This window comes from Notolabrus celidotus, chromosome 9 (assembly GCF_009762535.1).
Source record: "Notolabrus celidotus isolate fNotCel1 chromosome 9, fNotCel1.pri, whole genome shotgun sequence".
Lineage (NCBI taxonomy): Eukaryota > Metazoa > Chordata > Actinopteri > Labriformes > Labridae > Notolabrus > Notolabrus celidotus.
In genome coordinates, this window is record NC_048280.1 from 16,566,102 (window position 1) to 16,591,736 (window position 25,635).

At 38.8% G+C, this 25,635-nt stretch overlaps 1 protein-coding gene across 1 annotated transcript in view; it reads right to left on the reverse strand.

The window, feature by feature from the left end:
- The window catches only part of frmd3 (FERM domain containing 3), a 57,039-nt gene that overhangs the window by 25,018 nt on the left and 6,386 nt on the right, over positions 1–25,635 (reverse strand). Inside the window, exons 2-7 of the mRNA XM_034693023.1 lie at positions 15,280–15,384; positions 13,248–13,290; positions 7,832–7,911; positions 3,969–4,068; positions 1,682–1,805; positions 430–517 (exon numbers count right to left, since the gene is read on the reverse strand). Coding sequence (XP_034548914.1) covers positions 430–517; positions 1,682–1,805; positions 3,969–4,068; positions 7,832–7,911; positions 13,248–13,290; positions 15,280–15,384 — 540 coding nt within the window. The remainder of the gene's footprint in view (positions 1–429; positions 518–1,681; positions 1,806–3,968; positions 4,069–7,831; positions 7,912–13,247; positions 13,291–15,279; positions 15,385–25,635) is intronic.

Sequence of the window (25,635 nt, forward strand, 5' to 3'; positions counted from 1 at the left end):
TTGAAAGTTAAGTAAATGCTGTGTATGGTTGTCTCTTTTATATGCAAGTCAAGGGCGAACAAGCAAAGTGCTAAGATAACTTTTAGTTTAGTTTAAGTTAGATGTTATAGCTGTATTCAGTGTCTTCACTATAACAAGAAAATGTTTCTCCAGAGGACAAGTATGAGTGAAAAATGTGTGCTTGTTTATAACTGGCTATAAGTCAACCAAATGCACTCAAATACAGTCCGTGTCATTAAAATGGCAAGAGGAACCCTGAATGTTTTATGACAAAGGCCCTCTACCATGACTCGTGTGAATGACGTGTGAATGACTGAGGCATAGAGAACAAACTGTGCCAGAGATCTGCATGACTTTGATCAGAGGAGCTTGTCAGCAGCATAGGATATCACAGACAGACTACGTGAGTGCGTTCTCACATGACGTTACCTTGCATGGATGAGGGTCGACTCCATACGTTTCCAGGCTGTGACCTCTTTGGAGCATGTTCAACTCAGCAATAGAAGTAGACTGACCCCTGAGAAAGAGGAGAGGTTCATTTACAAGTCAGCTAATTCTTTATGTCAATAAGTGGCTTTTAATATTTAGTTGATATTTAGTAGATTTGAATGTCTCTGTGTTGATTTGATTGATCCTTTTTCTCCATGAGGCCAAAAGGACACTTAAAGTCTGAAGATGATCTATTTCCCATTATTGTTTTTACAAACAACCAACTGCAGGCTGAGACTGAACTGTAGTTTATTACTACCATCGTCTCATCTTTTTTCTCAGTTTCAATCTCAAACTAAAAACACAACCCTGATATTAAGAACCTGTTCTAAACTGATGACAATAAATACTTCTTCAGAGACTATGAGTGGAAACCACAATGCCTGTGTGCATGGAATAGATAGTTGTTACATGCTGTGATGCCTTCAAGGCACAGCGTCAGACAGACCTACTTGAGGACACAGGTCACTTCCAGTCTGTCAGTTTGAGGAAGCCAACTGAAAGTGTCCACATTGCTTTTGATGTTGCCACAAATTCACACTCAAAATGCAGATGCTGTTAGTGAATAATTTCATTATGTCAAAATGGTGTTTGTGTTAACAGAATTGTATTTGTGGTTAATAAGAGGTGTTTTTATGTTTACATAGCAGCACATATTGGTGATAATTTTAACTGTGTCTCTGTGAACTACGATGGTAAGAGCCAAGGAGCCAATTGTCTACATGCAAAAACACAGCAAAGAAGTGCCTGCCTATGAAAATGAACAGCCAGGCCCAGACAAAGAGTCCACAACATCTCATTTGTAAACCACCTAAAGTCTCCATCTAGGCTCACTATTAATCTACATGCTGCTAATCCTGTCTGATGGACCAACAGAGGGCACTCCGCATGATCTGCCTCTGTGCTGAAGGAAACGAAGGATTTGTCTTTGATGTTCCATAATCGTTGTAAGTGTGACGGTCACAAACCTAACAGCATCATTCATGAGCTGCTATGATAATACAAGTAAACACCAACAACCCCAGGGAGGGTTTGATGTAAAAATTACTGTATACCATGTGACTGCAGACAACAAAGAACCCCATCAGACAAACAAACACAAACACACACACACACACACACACACACACACACACACACACACACACACACACACACACACACACACAGACAGACAGACATACACACACACCTGAGCTCGTTCTTGTGTATTTCTATAATCTTCCTCTCCAGTTTGAGGGATTGTTTAGGGAACAGCTTGAAGTCTCTGATGTAGTCTGATGGGTGCTCTTCTGGATCGTAGTCCCCGAGCTCGGCTGCAAAGAGAGGGTGATGTCAGTGTGACAATGGTTTAATAAACAAACACGAAACTCTGAAGAGTTTTACAGGCACAATTTGACTTTTTGGTCTCCACATGCTTTGAATGTATTAGAATTTCAAGAAGTTGTTTCTAATTGGTCGGAGAGCAAGATGAGAAGAATGATACTGTCTGAATGTCAGTTCAGTGAAGCTCAATCCAGCTTATTGTTAGCTTAGCTCAGTATAGACTGATAACAGGTGGACTAATGGGTACTAGTTGTTGGTCCAGAGCAGTTGCATCTTGCAGCTTCTTGACTGGTTGCTTGACAACTGCTTTGTGCCAGAAAGTGGTCTGGCACAAATTCCTTGTATTGTCACTTTGAATTTCAGGATTACACAGGTAAGACTGTATATCATTAATTAGTGAGCTTCAGAGTTGCTGTTGAATTTTTGACAGTCAGGCGTGTTTCCACTCTATGGTCTACATCAGGAGGGGTGTTACCAAAAGTTTGAAACTGTTACCTTCACATCTGATTTAACAGCTTTGTGTCGTCCATAAATTTGCTTGTTGCTCAAGTTCAAACAAAGGCTTAAGACAGATCTTTTAAAACACTGGCTGTTATCATTTCCACTACAGAATATACTCATTAGCAAGATAGATAAGTATATTCCTTATTGAATCAAGAACAAAATCCCAACAGACGCCAATTTCTCTTTTAAATCCTTTTTAAATTAGTAAGCATCATAAAGGTTAAATCAAATACTTGCTGGAGTTTAATTAAAAAAGTAATCCTCAACCTATTCTCCTGCTCTGTAACCAACAGCCAGACAAGAGGGACCTGCCCTCGTTAAACAAAGCAGCCAATGATACGCTGCAGACACACTCTTGGTCGAGATAATGCAGCCAGTCATACTCTGCTCTCTGGGGATATGAGCCAATCAGAGTGTGTTTGCACAGTTCAGGGATTCGTGTATCAGCCAGAAGGGTTCACTTATACGATACAGCTCTGCTAATTCCACTCTTAATCCGTATTGAAGCAAGTGGCTTTACACTGTGATTCAAGGACTAACTGTTACTGATAATTAACTGAGGGGAACGAAATCTGCATTATCCCCCCGTCCCAGAGGTGGATAATATACATCTTGTGATGTTTTAAAGTGTTTACAAAGCTGAATTGAGCTGCAGACAGTGAATGAGGTAGAGACCAGAGAAACACAGTGAATAATTCAGACTCAGCTAAGGTTTGACGGAAGTGAAAATTGAATATCATACATCACAAAATCAAAACAGACACAGCACAAAGTTGTGGACTGAACATTTGTTAACTATATTAAAGTGCAGCCAAGCGTAGCTAGTCAACTTGTTCTGATTAGAAGGAGACAAAAATGAAATCTGGTCAACCTCACAGACCTGCAGCATGATCAAAATACTGTCAAGCAAGTTGAATTAGTAAGATTCATTTTGACAAAATAACATGTACAACAAAAACTAGCTTAAAGCCATTGATAGCCAAATTAGCCTTATCGCATACTCGTTCCAAACTAGCTAACTCTGAAACATAAAATTATAGAAGGATAGATGAACCTCTTATTTTTGTTAGAGCTTGAGATGACATCAATGACATCCTGTGTACGGAGTCAGGACTACTCTACAGCTAGCTAAGTCTAATGCAACACATATGAGATAAAAACAAAACTAATCTCATGAAGGCATCCAGGACTATGCTGCTGTTTTTCAACAGCCTATAATTCCTCATGAATATCTTGAGTAGGCCCAGCATAGTGCTGATCTGTCCCATCATCCTCAGAGACAAGTCAGAGCTACTGTCACTTTTGACTGTAACTTTAATAATAATTGCTCCATCTGCATTTTCTTCACTTACGAATTACCAAGAGGTTCGAGACTAGAACTGAGACATTTCTCTGACTTGTTTCACTACTTAAGTCGAGAGATTCACTGTGACAGAGCATTTAATCATTTACTTTTTATAAACAATGAAAACATGGACCCAATGATGGAAGATTAGAATTAAAAACAAATGCTTGCTACATTAACACTGAATAGTGAATACAAAGTTTAAGTTGAACTAGCGTGAATACAGTAAAATCTGTAATCTCATAGAGATTCAGCTGTGACGTGTTAAATGAACACCAGATCTACTTGTTCCATCAGGCCTCACCCTGTATGATGCAGGCTCCAAGGTATGCAGCTTCAGCAAAAGGACAGAGGAGACGACCGTGGTAGATGTCTCTCTTCAGCTGGAGGTATAAAAGATACCTGGACACACACAGACACAACACACACAAGCTTAGAATATAGATAAAATGACAAAAACATCCTAGTTGACTGTTTTTTGCATTTTCCTGAGCTGAATTTTACTTGTACTACCTATTACAGTAAAATTATTCAAATATATCAACACTGCATCACTGGTTATCATATCTACATATCACCACTGCACCACTGGTTATCATATCTGCATCAAAGTGTGCACTTTATTTTAGTTATTTTTTAATTACAATAATTAAAAATGAATAATCTGACAAAATATAAATGAGAGTTTTCACCATTATTTCACAAATAAACTATCAATATTCAGATCAAATAATTAAAAAAATTTCAAGGTGTAATTCATCAAAAACTTAGAACATTCAAAAGAGCCACAGAAGTTTACGCCAGAATAATCCAGCTGCAATATGGCATTTATAGAGTATTGCTATGGCAACCATACAGTGATAGGTACTGTGGTTACCATAGAAACACTTTTACCTATGCTGCCTACACCCTGATTGTTCTTACATTACCAAATGATCTATAGAGGAGCAGAAAGAAAGCATACAAATGAATGGAGTGAAAATGCTAGTGTGACTGGATAGATTAATACAAATTGCAGTCAACAGCTGAATGGAGGATTTCTTTGAAACCAAAATGTGATCTTTAATGGCTTTATTTGATGTATTTAAGTTTAGATTGTCCCTATTGTACCTTTCATTTACTTTAAATCTTCTTGTCTTTCACCCAGATTATCCAGTATCACATACATGCTTCATATTTTGGGTAACTGGAAGTGTTGTCTGTCTTTATTCTGTTACTCCTCCCTGTTATATAATCTCACATGTCTGATTTAATCAATACATACAGTATTTAGAGAGTCAGCTGTCACAAGACTACAAACTGCTGAATCCCATAAATCTAACTCTTTTAAGGTCACCTAACTTTAACCCATCTCCTGCCCTGACTCATTTTTTCAGCTGAATTTCTTCATCTGTCTCCTCTTCTTTCCCTCTGAGAAGACCTTTTCTCTCTTACTGTATGATTGTTCAATTTGTGTAGGTCATCTTGACTTTCACTTCTAAGTTTGGGATCACAGAGACGGTCACATTCATGTTGAATACTTTCACACTGAGCTAATATCACTAATGTCCAAAAGAGGAACTATACGTTCTTTGGATTTTTTTTTCTATTTTATTCCTTTGATAAATGTGAAGATGTATGTTTTGAATAATTACTTTTCAGCTAGTGTAGGGAGGGGGGGGGGGGGGCAGATTTAGCCACGTGATGAAGTCGCACGCCCGCCTGCAGCCCCATTCACCCTCTCTCTCATAGTTTCCTGCACTATCCACTATCATATCCTCTCTAAATAAGGTGTAAAAGCCCACCCAAAAAAAAATATAGAAAAATAAAATAAAATAAATAGGCAAAGATTGTGAATATAAAAATGAAAGACAAATAATAGTTTGCATGTGCTACAAACCTAAATCAAAAGTACACTGCTCTCTGCATCGTGTTGGCAGTACATTTTGAAGTGATTGAAATTTTAATTAAATCTTTTTTAACTTGTGATTCTTGAGGTTATCCTTTTCCCCATTTCTTTTTGGATTTTTTGGGTGAAAGTAAGTGGAAGAGGAAAATGGCAGACTTCAAATAGCTTCCTGGAAACTGGAGCACATGCAGCTCACACACATTAGCATAATAAGATTTGGATTTTGAAGATGGGGCAAAAAAAAAACTGTGGCGATATTGAGCACCTCCACTGGATTTCATCACTGACTGCAGGTCCTTCTGAACTTTCCAAACTCAGCTCCATGTCGATGTGAACTCCATGAAGAGTAATTGTACTGGGACAAGGTTGTTTTTGCTTTAAGACAAGCTAAAGAATAGCAGGACTGTACATGAATGTTTAAAAGAGAAAATGCAAACGTAGAGATGTAGATGAGTAACAAAGGAAATGTGAGGGCAAATGCCGTGCCACTGTGAGTTAGGAGGAGAAGGAGCTGTGAGGATGGAGAGAGACCAACAGAAGGCAGGGAGGAGACAGGGTTGAAATTAAGGAGAGACAGAGCAGAGAGATGGAGAAAAGTAGGGATGGAGGAAGAGGGAGAGAGAGATGGGGGATTGTGTGAGAGAGAAGCAGGGATGGTGAAAACATTTCAGCTCAGATAGGAAGGAGAACATGAAAAACAGAGTCCTGCTGAGTGAGAGTCTCAATTATCACAAACCATGAAAGAAGGTTTTTGTATGTGTGTAGTGATGGCAAGAGAGAGAGAGATGGATCAGTTTGGGGAAAGAGGGAAAAGAGGTTATTCTTAAGTTATTACAGAATACCCAGACCATCCTGAAAGAAAGGTAATCAGTAAAAGTATCATCTGAAATTTGTCTTGCAGCGGATGTACCACTTTTCTACAAAGCATGCAGACAAAAACATCTAAAGGTTTCAGTTCTACAGGTTTAGGTCCACATGACTAGCTTTCTGAGGGGGAGACCATAAATTGCATTGCCGCCCTCAGACGTTGTTGTTTTCCTCCCAGTGAGCTCACTGACCCTACCTAAGCAGCCACCTAAGCTAATGTCATTCATTACAAAGGTGAAAGCTTATGCCTGAGTCTTGAGAGATCACTGAGCACTCCTTGCAAAGATAAAACAGCACACCTCGGTCAACCAGATCAAAATTTGAATCTCTACTCTCCAAACATTTGAGTCAATAAAATAATGTAACATATAATACATCCAAACTGTGGCTGTTTATGAACTTAGCCTTGTGTTCAGGATTTAACTGGTACACCTGTCACTATAGTGAATGACCATACAGATATTTCTTTAGAGTAAAGTCGGCTTATTTATTCTATAGTTAAAATGTGATCATGTGTGTTCCTGTTATTTCATTATTTGTTCATTATTATAGTTATGCAACATATACATACAGTGATAACTAGAAATCAGCTTAACATTTGCGAATTACTATCATTTCTTAACACATAACAAACTCTGATGTTTAATTTCTGATATGCAATGTCATTCAAAGTCACATAAAATAGTTATTTGTGTAAATCTACCATAAAAAAGTCCCTTTCCTCCTTTGTAACTACATATGAAGAAGGCTAAAGGTTGAACAAAAGAGAGGCAGCACATCCCTGCAACTTAGTAACCGTTAGACAATCACAAAATCAGAATGTGTTAGCAAGTGCTTGGACCGTTCTGTGCCAGGGATTATACATTTTTTATAAGAACAGTGTTTCAAAAGACTTCAAGAGCCTCTGGAGTGGCTGCCACTGACATGAGTGACCAACCCAGGTTCTTGAAATCTGTCTCTTGGAGCGCCCCTGCTGCAGCTGTTCTATATTCCTATTGTGTGTTGATCTTGGTGGCCCCTGTGAAGAAAAGTGGGATACCTAGATGTTTATCGGGTGAGCCTGTGCATTTGTTTGGGGAGGGAGTAAAAGATTGATACCATTGTTTTTGTGCACAGATGTAGAAGAATATTGCAAAGAGATAATTCATCTTTGTTCCACTATGTCAGATTAATTACTGATACATAAAGACACTTACACTGTACTATTTTTCACACAACATGTTCATAGCCAAAAACTAACAGACTCTGTGTTTAGTTTTAATTTAGCTGATGTTTCTTTTATTCCCTAAAAATGTTATAATGCAATGAAGCAGCTCACACAATGGAAGGAAAGTGTCTCATTGCTTTTTCCTGCCCCCTCTATAATCACCAATCATCCATAAACCTATCCAATACGTGTGGAAGTTATTACCTGTTAGCTCTTCCTTGATTTTCATTCGGCTCGTGGGATAAAACTTCACCCTGAAGCACATTGTGAACGGCTGCTGAGCTGCTGGAGACCAGGAAAAAAGAAACTTTAGAGGAGAGTAGAAATAATAGAAAACAAAGGTGAAGAGAGTTTTGAGCTGTCGGAGGAGAAACCTGAAAGAAACATGTCTACAGAAATGTAGGAGAAAATCTGACATTTTTAAGGGGAGTTGGACAGAAAAGAGAGGGAAGAGATATAAATGAATGGGTGCAGGAGAGGAGGGGGGAAGAGTTATGAGGATTATGTAAAACAAGACAGAAAAATAAGTCAGAGACAAAAAAAGAATTCATGCCTCTAATATTAGTCAGTTTATACTTACAGTAATTACTCAACACACATAATCTCTCTTGCACAGACACACATGCAGACACACGAAGAGTCTCACTTAAAACTGGGGTCTGTTTCTTTTCCTTTGATCTGAGTCCTAAAGCTTTTTTTCTGACTGGGGGAGTGTGTGTTTCATGTTTTCATGGAGAAACTGAGCTTGGCCTCGATTTTTAAATACACAAGGTAACATGCATTATGTAAGAGTGTGCGCTCACACACACACACACGCACGGCATGCACGCATGCACGCACGCACGCACGCACGCACACACACACACACACACACACACACACACACACACACAGAGTCAATGATAGACTACAGAGCGGGATCAAACGACAGAAATGGCTTAAACACTCTCCTGGGTTTCACAGATATCACAGAACTGAAATATACATAAACAGGACGTTCCTGCACATACATGGTGTAGTCAAAGTAATCTATTGAAGTTTACATATTTGCATACATACGCACACATCAGAGGCAAATGTAATAAGCCAACTCATTATGCATTCATGTATTAAGTATGTGTTAAGTAAGAAAATTTTATGAATCAAAAGCACTAAAATCAATTTCCCTCACTCTGATGTGAAATGTATGTCATGATTAGACTGGATATATTCACACTTCTTAGCCTAACTCCAATTTCTTTAATCCTGGTTGTGTTGTTTGCTTTCTTCTGAATGTCGGGCAAGACTTTTTCTTTTTTTTTTGCATTCCGTTTCTAAAGACAGCAAAGTCTTTTTTTGTGTTTCAATTTTTTCTTCTTCCTTTTTTCCCACTTTTGTACCATGAACTGATTCTTAACAACAGTGTAATGAGCCCAATAGTAGGATACAAAATAAATAAACACAGCACAGGCAGTGTAATATTCTTTGAAGGATTTGGGACTTTTAGGATTAAAAAAAAGGACATTCAAGACAAAAAAAAAGATATTCTGTGTGAATTAATGTGCTTCAAAGCTCCTCCAACTTCTGAGTTATATTGCTTTTGGGGATGCATTTGGACAAAATGTACTTTTGCTGGGTCTGCTTTTCCTGTACATGTGTAATGTTTAAAATATATACATTGTTATTAAAGTTTAACATGCAACTTAAAGTGAATCCTATCATCGATATAAAGAAAACTAATATTACACATGATAGTGTGTTAAAGGATATTGGGTATGAACAATTTACCAGAAATATTGCACCTGAAAATGACATATTGCACACAATATGACAATACTCATTGCCCCATGATAATGAACATGGTGTATCCAAGTACTGAAGGTTGTGTTGCAGGTTGTATAACTTATGTCTTACTTAAAAAAACAGGAATATGATATGGATTAGGTTTAACATGAGATGTTTAATCAGATGCAAAATCATTCCATAGCGGCAAAGACTCCAGAGTGTACACCAAGTTACGACCTCACTCAAAGAAGAAGAAGAGAAGAAGAAGAAGAAGAAGAAGAAGAAGAAAAGAAGAAGAAGAAGAAGAAAGAAGAAAAAGGAAGAAGAAGAAGAAGAAGAAGAAAGATGGTAGGATGTAACATGGGAGCAGAAGTCTGTGCAGAGTGCCCTCACCACTCTGTCTTTAATGGCTGCATCCTCTGCGGTATTATCCCGCTATGAAAAACAGCACACATCTACATAATACATGCTGAAAGACCAAATCCTCCCACCCGCTCCCAAAGAATTTCAGCTTCCTTTTTGCTCCGGCTTAAGGGACCAAGATGTTTTTGGAAAAGGTTTTAGTGAAAGTGAATTCGCACAATATGCACTCACACATACACACACTCGTACAGAGTGACGCATGTGAACGTAAGCTGAGACACACAAAGGGAAAATAAAACACAAACCACACATCCTAATTTGAGAGTAAATCCTACCACAGGGAGAAGTGATGTGTCAGAACGACTCAGATCTGTTTTACACTCGTCCTCCATCCTCTCTCTGCTCTCTTCTTCTCTCTTTCACTCTCTGTCAGCCTCTTCCATCTCCAACTGTCTCTTCAATCTCTATTCTGCCTCTAGTCTCCCCTAATCTGACTTCTTTCTTTAGCTTTTTCTATCTCTGTCTCTCTCTTTTCCTTCTGAATTACCCCATCTGATTTAATTTTATTTCCAATTGTCAGTCGTCTTCTTTTACGCTCTTCTTTCATTATTTACCCATCTCCGCATCCTCCCCCTTTGCACATTTTCTGACGAGGCAGAATATGCTGCTAATAGCTGCTTTATTAATTTATTGGAAGACAGAGTGAACAGGACGGTCATTAAACGGGCGAGTAGCTTCAGACACAGACACTTTTTTTTTAATCAAACAATTAATCGACCAAGTGCAGAAAAGTAGGTGTGACACAGAGGAACTCTGCAGCAAGGAACTGTTTTTATCAGGTTCTTTGATAGAAAAAAAAAGTAACGGATTATAACCGTACACAAACCAATCTAACTTCTCAAGACCAGATAGAAATGTGACAAAATGAAAAAAATGCTTTGTATTCCAAGTCAATGATTGCTTCCTGATTTTTTCCTATGGAAGTTTGCAGAAAAAGCAAAATCTGCTTACATTTTTTATGAAGCAAAAGGCAGAGTAATCTGTTCCTGCTACTTCAGCCAGTCCTCTTCCAGGAAGAGAATAAAACATTTTCCTCTCGAAATAACATGCATCTCGCTCTTGTACAACCCAAAGTGTTTTTATTATAGCCTTTTTGAAACCACAATGATTGTCGGATGCAAGTTTGACAATATTTCATGGCTTGTGAGTGTGTAATGCTCTTGATCCTCTCCATAAACATGGAGGGGATGTGTTTGCTGGCCTGTGTGTGCATGTTATTGCATATTTCTCTCTTCAACTAATCCCTGATCCAAATAGACTCAACAGCCAAATATTTTTGCATACATTGATTAAATTAAGTGGCTGTGGTGATTTAAATCTCTTAAAATATTAAAATACTTACAGTTACTGTGACAGGCTTCCATTACACGTCAATTTTAGCAATGGCTGTAGACAAATCTGTACCTAAATTTATATGCTGATCCAGTACAGTATCGTAGACTGTGTGGAACATGGACGTAGTCTCAGTGACATCACCCATTGGTTTCTGAATATAAGTTTTGAAGCCCAACTGTAGTGGACACCACAAAGGAAATGCTGACTCAATCTTACTTTCAATTTAGCCTAGTTATGCAAAGAAGTGGTGTGCTGAGGCAAGCTTCAGACAACATGCCTTACTGTCTGTCCACTCATAAGCACATTTAGGTACAACACATAGCCTTTATGGGATAAAATAAGTGTTATAGAAACATTCAATCCTAGTACAGTATGTTATGAATAAATAAATTAGCTACATACCAAATGTTACGTTCGGAATTTCAACATGGAACTGGTTTTGCAGCCAGGCTCAAGTGGGCAAGTGGACCCCTCCCTCTACTATTAAGGCTCTTGTGAAGAACGTGTTGATTTTGGACTGACAACTAGCAGACCCGAAGCAGCAATTTAAGGCAGGGGTTCCCAAAGTGTGGATTGGGACCCCCTGGGGGGGTCGCAAGACACAAATGGGGGGTCATGAGGTCAGAAATTTTTATTTTAAGTTATTTAAAAATAGTACATTTTACCCTTTTATAGTAAAAATATCGATCAAAATAATATCTAAATTTGAAATAAAATCTTGAGAATACAAAATGTAATGAGTTTTCTGCCTTTCTTTTTGCCAGATTACTCCTAAGTTTAGGGTTAGTGAACAGGTAATTATCAAAAGCATCAGTAGCAGTAGGTTAATTCATAACAGCACAGGAAACACAGCCACATGCTCATATAGGTAGGATAATTTTCTTCAGACCAGCTAAATGAAGCAACATTAAATCACTTTGAGAGACAGTGGGGTCGCAAGTCTTTGGCACCTATGTTCTTGGGGTCGCGGGCTGAAAAGATTGGGAACCCCTGGTTAAAGGTATTCAAATAACCATTTAGAAATTACTTTTCTATCTGTGTGCTGAACATTACTTCTCTGTACACCAGCCAAATTATAGTGGTGAAAGTACATAAAATTTATGTATAACTAGGCAGTCTTACTGCTGGTGGTCTGCTTTGCTTTTGCAGGACATATAGAGGAATTAGTATTAAATAGAGTCTTTTTTTAAACGGCTAAACATGAAATTGTGTACTTTTTCACTACAGTGACACAAATGTCAAACTAGGTCCAAGATGCAGGAAGAAACGAGCCCAGACTCCCGCTGCTCGCCTAAAATAAATCAACTCCACCAATGAAAACTCAGGTGACTTTAAAAAGTAAACAGTAAGCCCGCTGACTTGTGTAACAACTGCATTTTCTGTCCTTTGTTTGTGATCCCCTGCCCTGTCTGTGTTTTTACTCTGTGAGTTTATTTTCTTGTTGGTCCACTGGTCCCTCCAGCAGTTTGTTGTGTTCCTGCTCTTGTCACTTTGTCTTCCTTTATTGTGTCTCTTGCTTGTCTCCCTTTGGTGTTTCTGAGAAAAAGTCCTGTCCAACATTGAGCAGCTCTGTCACTATTATGGTAATTTGAGCAGGTGTGTCCAGGGTAGTGAAGCAACAAAACTCTTATGTAAGCAAATTCCCTAAACAGTATGTGTTTATTATGGACTGTAAATGTATTTATGTTTGTCTATACAAACTGCAAATATATTTTTCTGCAACAGACTTCATGCCCATATCTTTTTCTGATTGTTGTATTTTTTGAATGCCTCGTGGCTTTTAACACCATCGTCTATGTGTAGCCATGACCCTGTGTGTATCAGAGTCCCTGCGGTGCTGTCTGCTTGTTGTAGAGTTTGACCCCGTCACACTGAAGCTGCTCTCAGGAGGATAACCCAGGCACGCATGCGAGGCCTAGACAAACACTGTGTACACACAAAAGTGCATTCAAGAATTTGCAACCATCAGTACAGATACACAAACAGAGAACAAAACAAGTGCATGCATTTTATATTCTGTTCTTTGTTCTTTGCTGTGTAGACACACACAGATGCAGAACACACAGATACAAGACAGAGGAAGAAGAAGCGACACTTACACTTCATCTGTCTCACCACAGGCTTGTTGGGCTCCAGCCAGTGCTGATGGAGACAGAGAAAGAGGAAGGGGAGGAGAGAGAGAGAGAGAGAGAGAGAGAGAGAGGAGAGAGAGAGAGAGAGAGAGAGAGAGAGAGAGAGAGAGAGAGAGAGAGAGAGAGAGAGAGAGAGAGAGAGAGAGAGAACAGAACGAGAACGAGAGAGAGAGACGTAGATAGATGTTACTTTATATAGAGATACTAACTCAGTAAAAAGCAGTATGCTGCAGTTTTTATGAGTGCTGAAGAGTTCTAAAGTTTTCCAAATCAAAGTTGTGTTCATGTGTTTGATGATTTATTTTGTACATGTTGGTTGAAGTTTTCATCAAGTTTTATATAAATGTATTTTGATGATGGATTAAATCAAATTCAGCAATTCATTTCTGAGTGTGTGCTCAACTGGCTGAGAAAGCAGAGTTCTCCTGCTCACTCAGCTGTGTCCTCAGGTCTTCACATATCAGGATGCATTGCCTGAGACCAACTGCTGCCTTGTACAGCAAATAAATACAGCTGAAGTTTATTTTACCGCACTCTGTTGTGTTTTTGCCTTTTGTACTGGGACACTACTTTCTCTTGTTTGCGTGTTGTTCCTTTGTCTTTTTGCATTTTAAATTAAACGAGCGGCTGGCTGAGCTTCTGTTCAGACAAAGCGTATGATCTCTGTGTGTGGGCTGTTTTAAATATGGAGCCTGATCCTGTTATTAGTTGTCACTTGAGCCTGCAATAGAACGTTACTGACTGCCTTCTTATTTATATCCAACAATTCCATTTTGGCTTTGCTGACTCAGCGGAGGCGTTTTCTGTCAAAAAGCTTGATCACCCCATACTTTTCATTTTTTCTGCTATGATTACGCACAGCCATTTGATTATTTTATTGTTTCCTGATAGTATTTACAGCTTGCATTTGTTTAATGATTGTATGATGAGTATATTTTTGTTGTAGCTGCAACAATACCAAATACATAGAGGGGAAAGTTGTTTGCATGAGTCACAAACTGGCTATTTCTTTCATTATAACATTTTGAACCCAATCCAAACTCGTTAGAAAAAGTCCCAAAAAAAAAGATAATTTCACAACTTTTTGTTGACTCAAATGCACTGTGAGAGTTTTCACATTGTGTTGATTCTGGTGACCCCTTTAGATGAAACCAGTGGTGTTTTTTCTCAAGATGAAGACTACATTTCCCATAAGCACCAAAGCTTAAGGTGTAGTTTTTGCAAAAGCATGAACTTGTTGTAAAAGCAAAATGAATGCAATACAGAACATCAATTCAATATAGCTTTTTTGTTAGAGACAACTTTTTGCAGGATGCAGAGTGATAAGGTAATGTACTAATTTAGCACTACATAAAGCTTAGCATACTGTGTCACAGCCCTGGTGTCATCTTGTGTTCTTTGGTGTCCCAATAAATGTTTGAATAACGTACATTAGCAAAGGGTTTCACTTTTTGTCCCTGTTGAGTACAGGAACATTCACACCCTGGCATACACATTCAATCCTGTTGAGAGCAATTTTGCTTGTTCACCTAACAAAGCCCAGGTTGTAGAGTTTCTCTATCTAAACAATTTTCCACTAGTCTCTTTACCAATCCTGCTCCAGAAACAGCCATGGGTACAATACATAATGTCAAAAAGAAAATTGTACCAAAGAGCAACTCAGCTTTTTTTCACAAAATCAGACCTGAAACGTTTTGGATATTCATTTCATTATCTGTAAATTTTACCAAAAACAATGCATATTCTAGATGTTTTATGTTGTTTTACACTCCTACCTTTTAGTTTTCAAACTGTTGTATAGCAAAAACCGGCATTTTGTTTTTACTTTGCTTTTAGCTCTGCAAAAGATCAGTATTTTGTAGTATATGCACATTCCATAGACTGAACAGCTGAATAAAATGAATGGTGGGATGATGAAAAAGCTGTTATTTGCTTCTGCTTGTGAATGTTCTGCATACGTGTGACTGTGTTTGTGTTAGTGTATGTATCTAATAGTTACCCTCTGTTTCTCTGGGTCCACATATCGAATCCCAAAGTAGTCTCTCTCCAGCAGGTTGTAGTGGTTGCACACATGGTCCAACAGGAACTGACCTTTGGTGTCTCTCTGTGAAGACACAAAACACATGCAAACTTAAACACATGAAGGACATTTCTTTTTTTTTTTGTTTACTTCAATTCATTTAAATAAACGCTATAAACCTCCCAGCTGCATTTAATACCAACTGCATCAGTGCACCATAATCACACCAAACTATCCCTCCTGGGTCATATTCCTGTGATGCACTCGTACTTTTATCACTGCAGAGCATGTTAATGGAAAATGTATGTCAGCTGCCTTCAGGTCTCCAGGCGATAATATGATGCTGTGGTCATAACCCAGCCTGAACTAACATGCCAGTAAATAAAGTCCATATGCAGTTCATGAACACAGTGCAGACACAAAGAGATCAATAATCACTCTGCATTTATCACCTGCTGCTCAGTCAATATCTACTCATCACACGCACGCATGCACGCACGCAAACACACACACAAACACACACACAAACACACAGGTTCCCAGGCTGAAGTCCATGGCTGAACACAAAACAACACTGTATGATATAGTATAGATAGGACTACATGCACCTGCACACATAAAATCGATAACATTTTGCTTGTGCGAGTGTTTGTCCATCGTTGCTGCATTTACATCTACCCCATCAAAATCCTCATCTTCTAACCAACTGAACAATAGAGGTTTGGTCATATTATTTGCATCACACCTCCCCTCAAGTGTATAATTACGTGTTTGCATGTGTGTGTGTCCATTAACTGCTGACGGAGTTGGATTCTGTGCTCAGCTGAGCAGGACTGATTGATTCAGTAGGAAATGGTCTCTTTGCCCTTGTTGTGATTTATTCACCACAAGAGACACACATAAATGAAGACATCGTAAACACACAAACACACAATGAACATACACACCTTCACCCAAAGAGCCACAGCTGTCTCTTTTATCCCATCATGTCTTTATAAACAACATGTAGAACTGTCAATCAACACTTTTTCACAAGTATGCTTTTAACTCTTGGGACATTCTTGTGACATCGGCCCCTCGTTTACAGGATCTTATCTTCAGACATATTGAAACAGTGGAGACACCTGATTGTCATTATTCATTGTTTCCTCATTCTGTGTGCTTAATTTGCACTCAGATGGTTTTTCTGCTTTTCTTTCCTCTGGGTTTAATTTGAGTTGAAAATAACACCAGTCAATCAGCAATGGTTGGTTTTGGTATGTTGGCCTTCCTCACAAGCAAGCCAATAGCATTAGTTTGAGACGTATAGTCACAAAGTGTCATTGACGAAAATGCTTCAAGTCAACAGTTATCAAAGTCTGTTTTAGTTTCCACCTCAATGAATATAATTATTATATTTTGCCTGATCTCCCCTTATTGAACTGAGATCTGAGACTATTTGCTTCTTCAGTCTTTTCATCTTCTAGTGATCTCTGTAACTCTTAAAACCATCTGTTTCCCCTCTGGATTTAATAAAACATGCGCCTTCTGATGGTGAAAAGAGGAAAAAAAAATTAGGTTCTGCAAAGAGCGTCATGGCTGAAACCAGCCCACTGTGGCATGTATTTCTGTCTCCAATCATCTTACTCTTATCTCACAAACAGAACATCCTGTACATATGTTTTGTTTGGTGAACGCTGCAATCTTTCACCAAGGTAACCTTTTAAAACATTACTTGATGAGTCAGGCTCCATTTCTCAGTAAACAAATCTGTGTTTGCTGTAAATGCATCGCACTGTAGGTTTTGACAGAAGAGCCAACAGCAAGATGCTTCCTGTAAATTTCATGGCTACAACTCAAAATACTAAAAACAGAGACAGAAGAGTGAGAAGAAGAAGTGTCCACAGCAGCAGGATGAACCAGCAGCTGTATGTGACAACACCAATCCAAACAGAGCAAATATATCAGTTAAAGCATAAAGGACCGATACACTGTAGTCAAGCAGCAGATTGAGGTCAAACAACAATGAGAAAGAATTAAAAATAAAACAGGAACAGTGCACACAATACTCAGAAGGAGTTCATATGTAGGCTAAGCACGCTTACACACTACACAGTGCACATTATCGTATCATATTTAACAATCATTCCCAGCTGTTAAGACATTTTCACTGTGGACTGCAGGACAGAAGCAGGATTGGTTAGCATTGCACTGATGCTGAACAATATAAGCAAGACGTTGAAAAGGGTAGTTGAGTTTGAATTCATTAATTAAAAACCAATACGGTTACTTATCCCAGTAACTCTCCATAGCTTCAGCAATATGGGGCTGGCTTTTTTTTCCTCTGTAGGAAGAGTGGATGGTGAAGCAGGGTAGTGTTAAATATATTAACGTAACAAAACCCTTTACGGTAAATTCAAGGGATACCATTATCCATAGATTACTTTTTCCCTCTCCACTTAACTTTTAGTATCAACTTTTAAAGCAATCAAATTGTGGTGAAGTACTTTTTATGTCCAGACAAAGTTGGCATCTTCACCAGTGAGATCAAGGCCTCTGACGCTATATTACTGAAGCTAAAGTTCAGTTAGCTTAATGATTATAGCCTCCATAGGTAGACTATAGGTTGATTATACTGTATATCTTATTTTTTGTTTATGCATCATAGACTGCATAAGATATGGATGTATGATCCATGATGTCACCCATCTGTTTCTGAAGCGCTGTTTTGAGGCCAATCGTCGGCAGCCATATTGCTGCTGTCGGGCGATTGTGACATAAAAAGGTGGGCTTTGAGCCTCCTAGCCAACAGCTACAGTGTTCCTGCCTGTCAATAAAGTCAGCTGTGCCTCTCATTGGAAGACTCGTGTTAAGATTGGCTTTTTTGAATTGGTGTGTGTGGTTTACTTCCGGAGCCAGCCTCAAGCGGATCCTCACTGAACTGCAGTTTTTAGCACTTCCGCATTGGACTCATATTTTTAGACCGGAGGTTGCCGCTTGTTCTGCATATAGAAGAAGAAGTTGTGAAATGTCAGTGTGAGGGACGACTAACTGCTTACTCTATTTACTCTATTAGATCTGTACACATTTATTCAAAGTGAAATGGGAATGACTAAATTCACCATTACAAGTAACAAGCATGACCCTGTATTCGAACCCACAGCAGACCAGCAGGGCACATTGGTGGATGTCTCCTGTGTCCTCTGTTACATCACTGGGGCAACAATCATTTTTCAGTGGGACGCTCGTCCCTATTGGCTGGTTCAGGTTTACTGTTATATCACTGTGAGACAAATGTAAGCTGTAAATCTAATGTGCCTTCCTGTGGGTGTATCTGTGATTGTGTCCCCGTACTGGCCCGTATGTGTGTGTGTGTGTGTGTGTGTGTGTGTGTGTGTGTGTGTGTGTGTGTGTGTGTGTGTGTGTGTGTGTGTGTGTGTGTGTGTGTGTGGTGTGTGGTGTGTGTCATTGTGTGTGACATGTGACTACATCTCTCCAGGATTTTTGGCTGATCCATGACAACAGTGTTACTAAGCTGTTAAATCGGAAGAGCAAACAGACACAGAGCCACACCAAGGGAGGAGAAAAGAAGAGGAAACAGAATGAACAGAGGCACGCTGCAAGCTGTTTTCAGTCAGATCATCGGAGGACACCTTCCTCTGTGTGGATCTGTGAGGTTCTCTAGGCAGACACTTGTGTGTAGAGAAACAGACTGACACCCAGAGAGGAGACAGAATATCTGACCAGACAGAAAGTGAGACGAGGCCAAACATGCCGAGAGCTGGAAGAGAGGGTAAGAGGAAGAGCTAAAAAAAAAAAAGAGTGATTTAAAGAGGATTTGGGATTGACTTGGAGCAGAGAGGCAGAAGGGAAGAGAGATAAAGAGTCTATGTCATGTCCAACAAGGGATGAATACATATTTAATATTTCCAAAGGCTGGGCATTAAAATTTAACACAGTCATCCTGTCTCTACATGATCTCACCTAATGATGGCAAAGTGCTTCTTCTCTTCGCCTTGCTTGAACACACACACACACACAACACACACACACACACACACACACACACACACACACACACAGACACACTAAATAGAGCCTCGTTGTGGAGTGATTTCAGTTTAGCAAAGGTAAAGTGCACTTCGATGTGTTTGTTCGAGTGTAACTTGCAATCCTTTACCACTTTTTCCCCATAAAGCAAGACCTCAGAGCCAGCAGAGTAGACGCAGGCCGAAAAACAAACTAGACTGGCAAAATATAAAACCATCAGCATGAGTACAAGTACATGTGCCGTAAATGATTTATTCCTACATCCATAATAAATTTGCAAAACATCTGTTACACTAAGTAAATTTAGAAAAGTTTCAACCTCCAGAGTTCACAGAGCCAATAATAGTTTCAGCAGATACATTCCTATTCAAGTGAAAACCTCGGGTAAAACTTCCCCTGATTTAAAGACATTTGAAGAGTTCTTATACCAGAAAAAGCTTTTTCTGAGAAATGGAAAAAAAAATGACGATAACATAGGCTTTTAAGCTGATATCTTGAAACTTGTCGGCATCTTGTTCAAACATCAAGAGACTTCAGACAAACACTGTATTCTGGCCACTCCATGAATGCAAGTCTTTTCCTTCTTTTAGTTCTGTTTTTGGTCTACACCTGCTTCTGATAGAAATGTCTGGATATTTAGCAGCTCAGTGTTTCACAATGTTAACCAGCTATCAGCTCACTTAATTGTGGTGGTGTTTGGTGTCGAACAATGAGGTTTAAGAGCCTTCTGACAGATGAAGTTGCAAAAGTGGAGCTGCTCATGTAGCTGGTAATCCTTAGTCTAAGATTACAAGTAACCACTTTCACACTGCCTCATTATTTCCCATTTTAATTGATACACTGTTGTAACAGAATATATAAATTAATTTAATGACCAACTTAAAAGCACAGACTGTTTTTTTAAATACTGTCATTCTTATACTGATTTTAGAATAATTTAGATTGTAATGAATCAGAAATCAGACCATTATAATGGGCTTCATTTAATCATCCAAATGTTACACAAAAAGCGTGTAAAATTTGTACTATGTTTTGCCTCTGTGACAACGACTAGTCAAGCACTAGGACCCTGGGTGTTCTGGCCCAGTTAAACACCCCTTGTTGTTAATTAATATGCATGCCAGCTCAATTATGACTAGTCCTTATCGACTTCAGCACGATTCATTTCATGAACGGCATACCTAATTGGCTGCACTGAAACGTTGTGAGGAGAACGAGCGTTAAATGCCTGCGATCCTGTGTGAAGAAGAAACCAGAACACACTCCTCATCTGCACACGGACAGAGTGAACAGAGGAGTGAAGAGAGAGAAGAGCTAGAGAGAGAGAGAGAGAGAGACGAGAGAGAGAGAGAGAGAGAGAGAGAGAGAGAGAGAGAGAGAGAGAGGAAGGAGAGGAGAGAGAGAGAGAGAGAGAGAGAGAGCAGTGGGGTTTTAAAGATAATGATATGCTCCTCTACCTCCACAAACCAGTAGTAAAAGCTCTCTAGCTATCTTTAAGAGTCTAATTCGTGGCCTTTTTGTTGTCACTGCAGCTATTCCACAGGGAAATGGAGCTCTGAGATGCAGGTGGACAAATGTGACAATTTATTTGCCAATTAGGACAAGTGAGCCAGCTTTGAAAGTACGCACAATAACATTGTTGTCCTACTTTTAACAGTGCCAATATTTCTAAAGCCAGCTTGTATACACCTACCAAAACTCAACCCCCCTGCCTATAAATGGATCGATGGAGAGGGTACAGCAGAGTCAAATCGCTGTGCTGAGTGTGTGGTGTGGGAGAGGCAGTTTAGAAGATCAAAGGAGACAATAGGGATGGAGTTAAAACCTCTTCTCTTAAAATGTCTCCATTTCCATGTGAATTCAGTAAATATCTACCTGAAGCTAAAAATAAAACAAAATATTCAAACTGAAGACATAAAATGACTTTTCAACTGCACAATGCCCCATAATAAGATTTAACACTTTTAAAGCATAAATGGACTGGCCCTTGAGTACCTAAGTGAATGCCTTAAAATGTATGTCCCCAACTGCTACCTGAGATCCTCTGGCAGGTCCCTCTTGGAACTCCCAAAGGCAAAGTTAAAAACCCGAGGCAACCAGAGCTTTGCAGTCAGGGCCCGTCACTCTGGAATGACCTGCCGGAGAAGATCAGGCAAGCCACATCCTTGTCCTCTTTTAAATCTCTTTTAAAAACACACTTTTAAAATGTGATTTTACTTCTTAACTCACCACTGAGTTTTTAATTTCTGCATGGTTTTTATTATTGTTTTTACTTAACTAATTTTAGCTCTCCTTGCCTTTGTTAATGCTGTTTGTCTATACTAGAATTTAGTAATAATAGTGATTTTGCAAAACTTAGATGTTTTAAAAATGTTTGGCTCAACCGAATAAATTTATAATGACTCAGTTGTTGTAAAAAGCTATCGACCATACACTTATGGCAGCCATTTTCCGCTGACGTCATGCTCAGAGTAAAGAGCTCAAATGGTGTTCTAATCCAATGATGCGTGCTGTCAATCAATAAGGTAGCCACCCAGCTGAAAAATCATTACTATTTTAACTCTTCTTAACTGATCATCAAGTGAAAAGCCATGGAGAGCAAAAATCTGAAAAAGACCCTATTTTAAGATAACATGTTTTATAACCTTTAGCTACCATTAGACGCCAGCTTATGTTAGTATATGTTAAAACTTATTTGTGTAAGTTGATGTTAGCTCTAAAGTGTAAAGATGAATATTTTTTTTGGTAGTGGTGCACAATTCATAAGAAAAGGCATACAACCCAAGCTAATGTTTTTTTTGTGTGTGTCTAGCTAACACATTGTGAGCTAATATAATGTTAGCTAGGGAATTTTAGCCTGACACCCATTCAGCCCCAACATGAAGCACACCAGTTAACATTATACCAGGATATGAGCTTCCTACCCAAACAGGACAATATCCATTCTGAAATAAATAAATAAATATAAATATAAATATTCTGAAATGTTAGACTATTCAAATGAATACACTTCTAAAAAATAAAACTTATTATCCAAGAACGAATGACATAAACAAGCTAGTAGCTAAGTGAAATGACCCTTTAACTGCACCAACTACCAGACTGGAAGAGAGGAGCAGAAGATCAAACATTTCCAATCGGGAAGCTGAATTATGGAAAGCATCCAAGAGGGAAACCTTTCTAAAGAGATACTTGACCTTACCATAACTGACCCTCTCTGAAAACCATTCCAATCATCTCACTACTTATCACTAAATGTTTGATCAGTGAATCTAAGCTGCATTTATTTTAAACTTTAAAGAGAAAAATTGAGAGAGGCGGCGTGTAGAGTCAAGGCATGATGTCATATCAGGATAAAAGCCACACAGCTTCAGTGTAGTATTGATCTCATGAGCTGCATAACAGAATGTGCTGAGCTAAGCCTCTTCAGCCACCAAACCACACAGTAATGGACTCATGCCTGGAGCCACAGAATTGACATATGGCTAATCCTGTGTCATCATTTTACCAAAGCCAGAAAAGATAGATGGGGTGATATTCCTAATACACCACAGCTGTATTGAGCCTTACCAGCCAACTCATGGGTTATATTAACATTAAAATTAACATTTAATTCACAGTAAAGTCTTATCTATGTTGCGGTAGTCGTTGCTTTTGGTTGACATTTATTTCACTCTGCACCTCCTTGTGTGTTTTAACATCTCTTGTTAATTTCTTCACTTCTTTTTCTTCTTTTCTCCTCTCGTGACTGGTCAGCTGTTAACAACCAATTGTGGGTTTTGTGCTCTCCAAAATCAGGAGTAACATTAAAAATATCCTCCATGATGTCTTCCTTTACTTACTTACTTACTTACTTACTAACTTGTCTATACTTTAAGGACTCAAACAGAAGATGTTTGTCCAAAATCCCAATTTAAAAGAACCAACAAAAGAAAACATTTCACATCGATCAGCAGTGAAGCTATTAGCAGCTTGTTGAAACTCAAGTGGATTTTAATATAAGTGCTGCGTCTGTCCCATGGCCACCCCTGCACACCCTGTGGCCCCACCCCTGGTCGTCCTTAGCATCACCATTAGTATTCAGAATTAATAACTTTTCAAGGGGTTTAGCCCAATCATCAGCCTTTTAAAGGGAGAGCACAAATACTTTTTTTCCTCCACTACTCCCCAGCCCCATCAGCAATTAGTTAAATTATTTTTTTCCAATTTATGATTAAAATTAGATTCATTTTGAAAAGATAACATTACTATTTTCAGATACACTAATCTCCGGTGACTTAATGTTTTCAATCATTTAACTTCTAAGTTTACTACAACATGTAATCCTACAATTTATGGTTTTTTTTTTCAAATCCACCATGTGCTGGGTGATCCCTCTGTGATAATCTCTGTGAGCAGTGCTTATAACAGTGAATGTGACCTTGTCCCAATGTGGAAGGAGACAATTCAATCACCTTTCCATCTCCTGCAGTGCTGCAGAGATGCACATGAAGCATGAAGGAATTAACACATATGATATAAAACATGTTATGGACCTGCATTCATGGCTGGCCACACCGACTAATAGGCTTAGAGGTAGAGCTATAAATCATCAATATATGGAGCAGAACCAGTTTCTGTTATAATGGAGCTCAATCAATCCTTCTCCCTGTGTAAAGCTGTGCACTCACCACAGGACAGAGAACGTGTGAGGATAATGCTGATGGCATGACTGAAGTAGTAACACTGCTGAGTGTGTGCACGTGGTGGATGCATGGAAGCAGCTGTCTTATCTAGCAGATTTTAAAGGCAGACAAACAAACAGTCCATGAAAGAGAAATTAGAGAACGTGTGCAGAAAACAGAGAGGGAATTTGAACCTGTGAGCTAATTTGAAAAGTCTGTTTGTTTGCTCATTTTAGGCACAAATTAGTAAGTACTTGTATGTGTGTGCCTGCCTTTGCCTCCGTCCCACATTTTTAATGTCTCACAATATGAGAACAAGAAGCAATTAAGTATACATGTTACAAAAGAGGGTTACAACACCACACACTCTAAGGATGATGATGAAATCTTTGCGAAAACATAGAGAACTCTCTGTACTCTTATTTACAGATAGTTTAACACACCCATAGTTTTCTTTTTATCCATAGTAATTATTACATGTTTGAATGGAGGATTAAATAAGGGTTTGGTTAAACTATAGAAAAGATGTTAAAGGTTTTGATAAGACTTACAGTTTGGTTTCATCAACCTTTTTGCAATACATTTTTTCTCATTCTGTTACTGAAAGGTCATGAGATTAAAAGCATTACTGTAGCTTGGAAGTGTTAGTACAGACTAGAGATAGATGGATACGTGTTTTTCAGGGCCAATACCGATACCGATAATTAGTAGTCAAGGAGGCTGATAACTGATATTTGGAGCCGATATTTATGCAGAAGAGCACTTGTTGCGGCCGTAGACAGTGCAAAAACAAACAAACTTTCTGGCAGCAAATTAAAGTGCTGAAAAAAATCCAAGTGGAGCGAACACCTTAACAGAAGTGAGTGCTCAGGTTGGAATCTTTCAAAATTCTCTAAATCACGTGGCAGAAATGACACTGTCTGCAGAAATGGTAGCCTAGCTTGCGTTCCATTTCTCCCTGCAGTTTCTCATTGGCTGATTGGCTGTTACCCGTGCCGGGGCTCTGTGTGTAACCAATCAGATGGTGCTGTGGGTGGGACAATACTGGAGACAGAGTAGTGACAGCAGACAGAGAGGCGCGGCTGCATCAGAGCCAAAATAACCCAGTTTTAAATTGATCTCTTATCGGCTGTGAGATAAAAAAAAAGGCAGATGCCCATATGCGTCAAAATACCGATATTGGCGCCGATAATCGGCCTGGTCGATAATCGGTCTATCCCTAGTACAGACTTTGGATTATTCTGGTAATACAAAGTGTTGAATTGAATGTTGAAATGTTGAAATTGTTACTGGTGTGGCTGTTTTGAAACTAGCATCAGAAATCTGAGGAGAAACCACACAACAAACTGACTACAAATTCTCAACACCAGGATTACGGCTGAACATAACTCAACCACCAAGATTAAAAACCTTGTGATTATGAAAACAGTGAAACTATTAAAATTCCTCTATAAAAGGTTTTATAGTTGTCTTGTTGTACAAGACACTCCATGTTGTCAGCTCTTTACTGCATGTTTCAAAAGAGAACTCGAAGCATATATGTGTTTGTGTTTCTGTCTTTCACAACATCCTTTCTCTTAAACTGAGTTTAAACTGACGTACAGCAAATTCAGATCCAACTATAATTTTTGCCTTTGAAGTG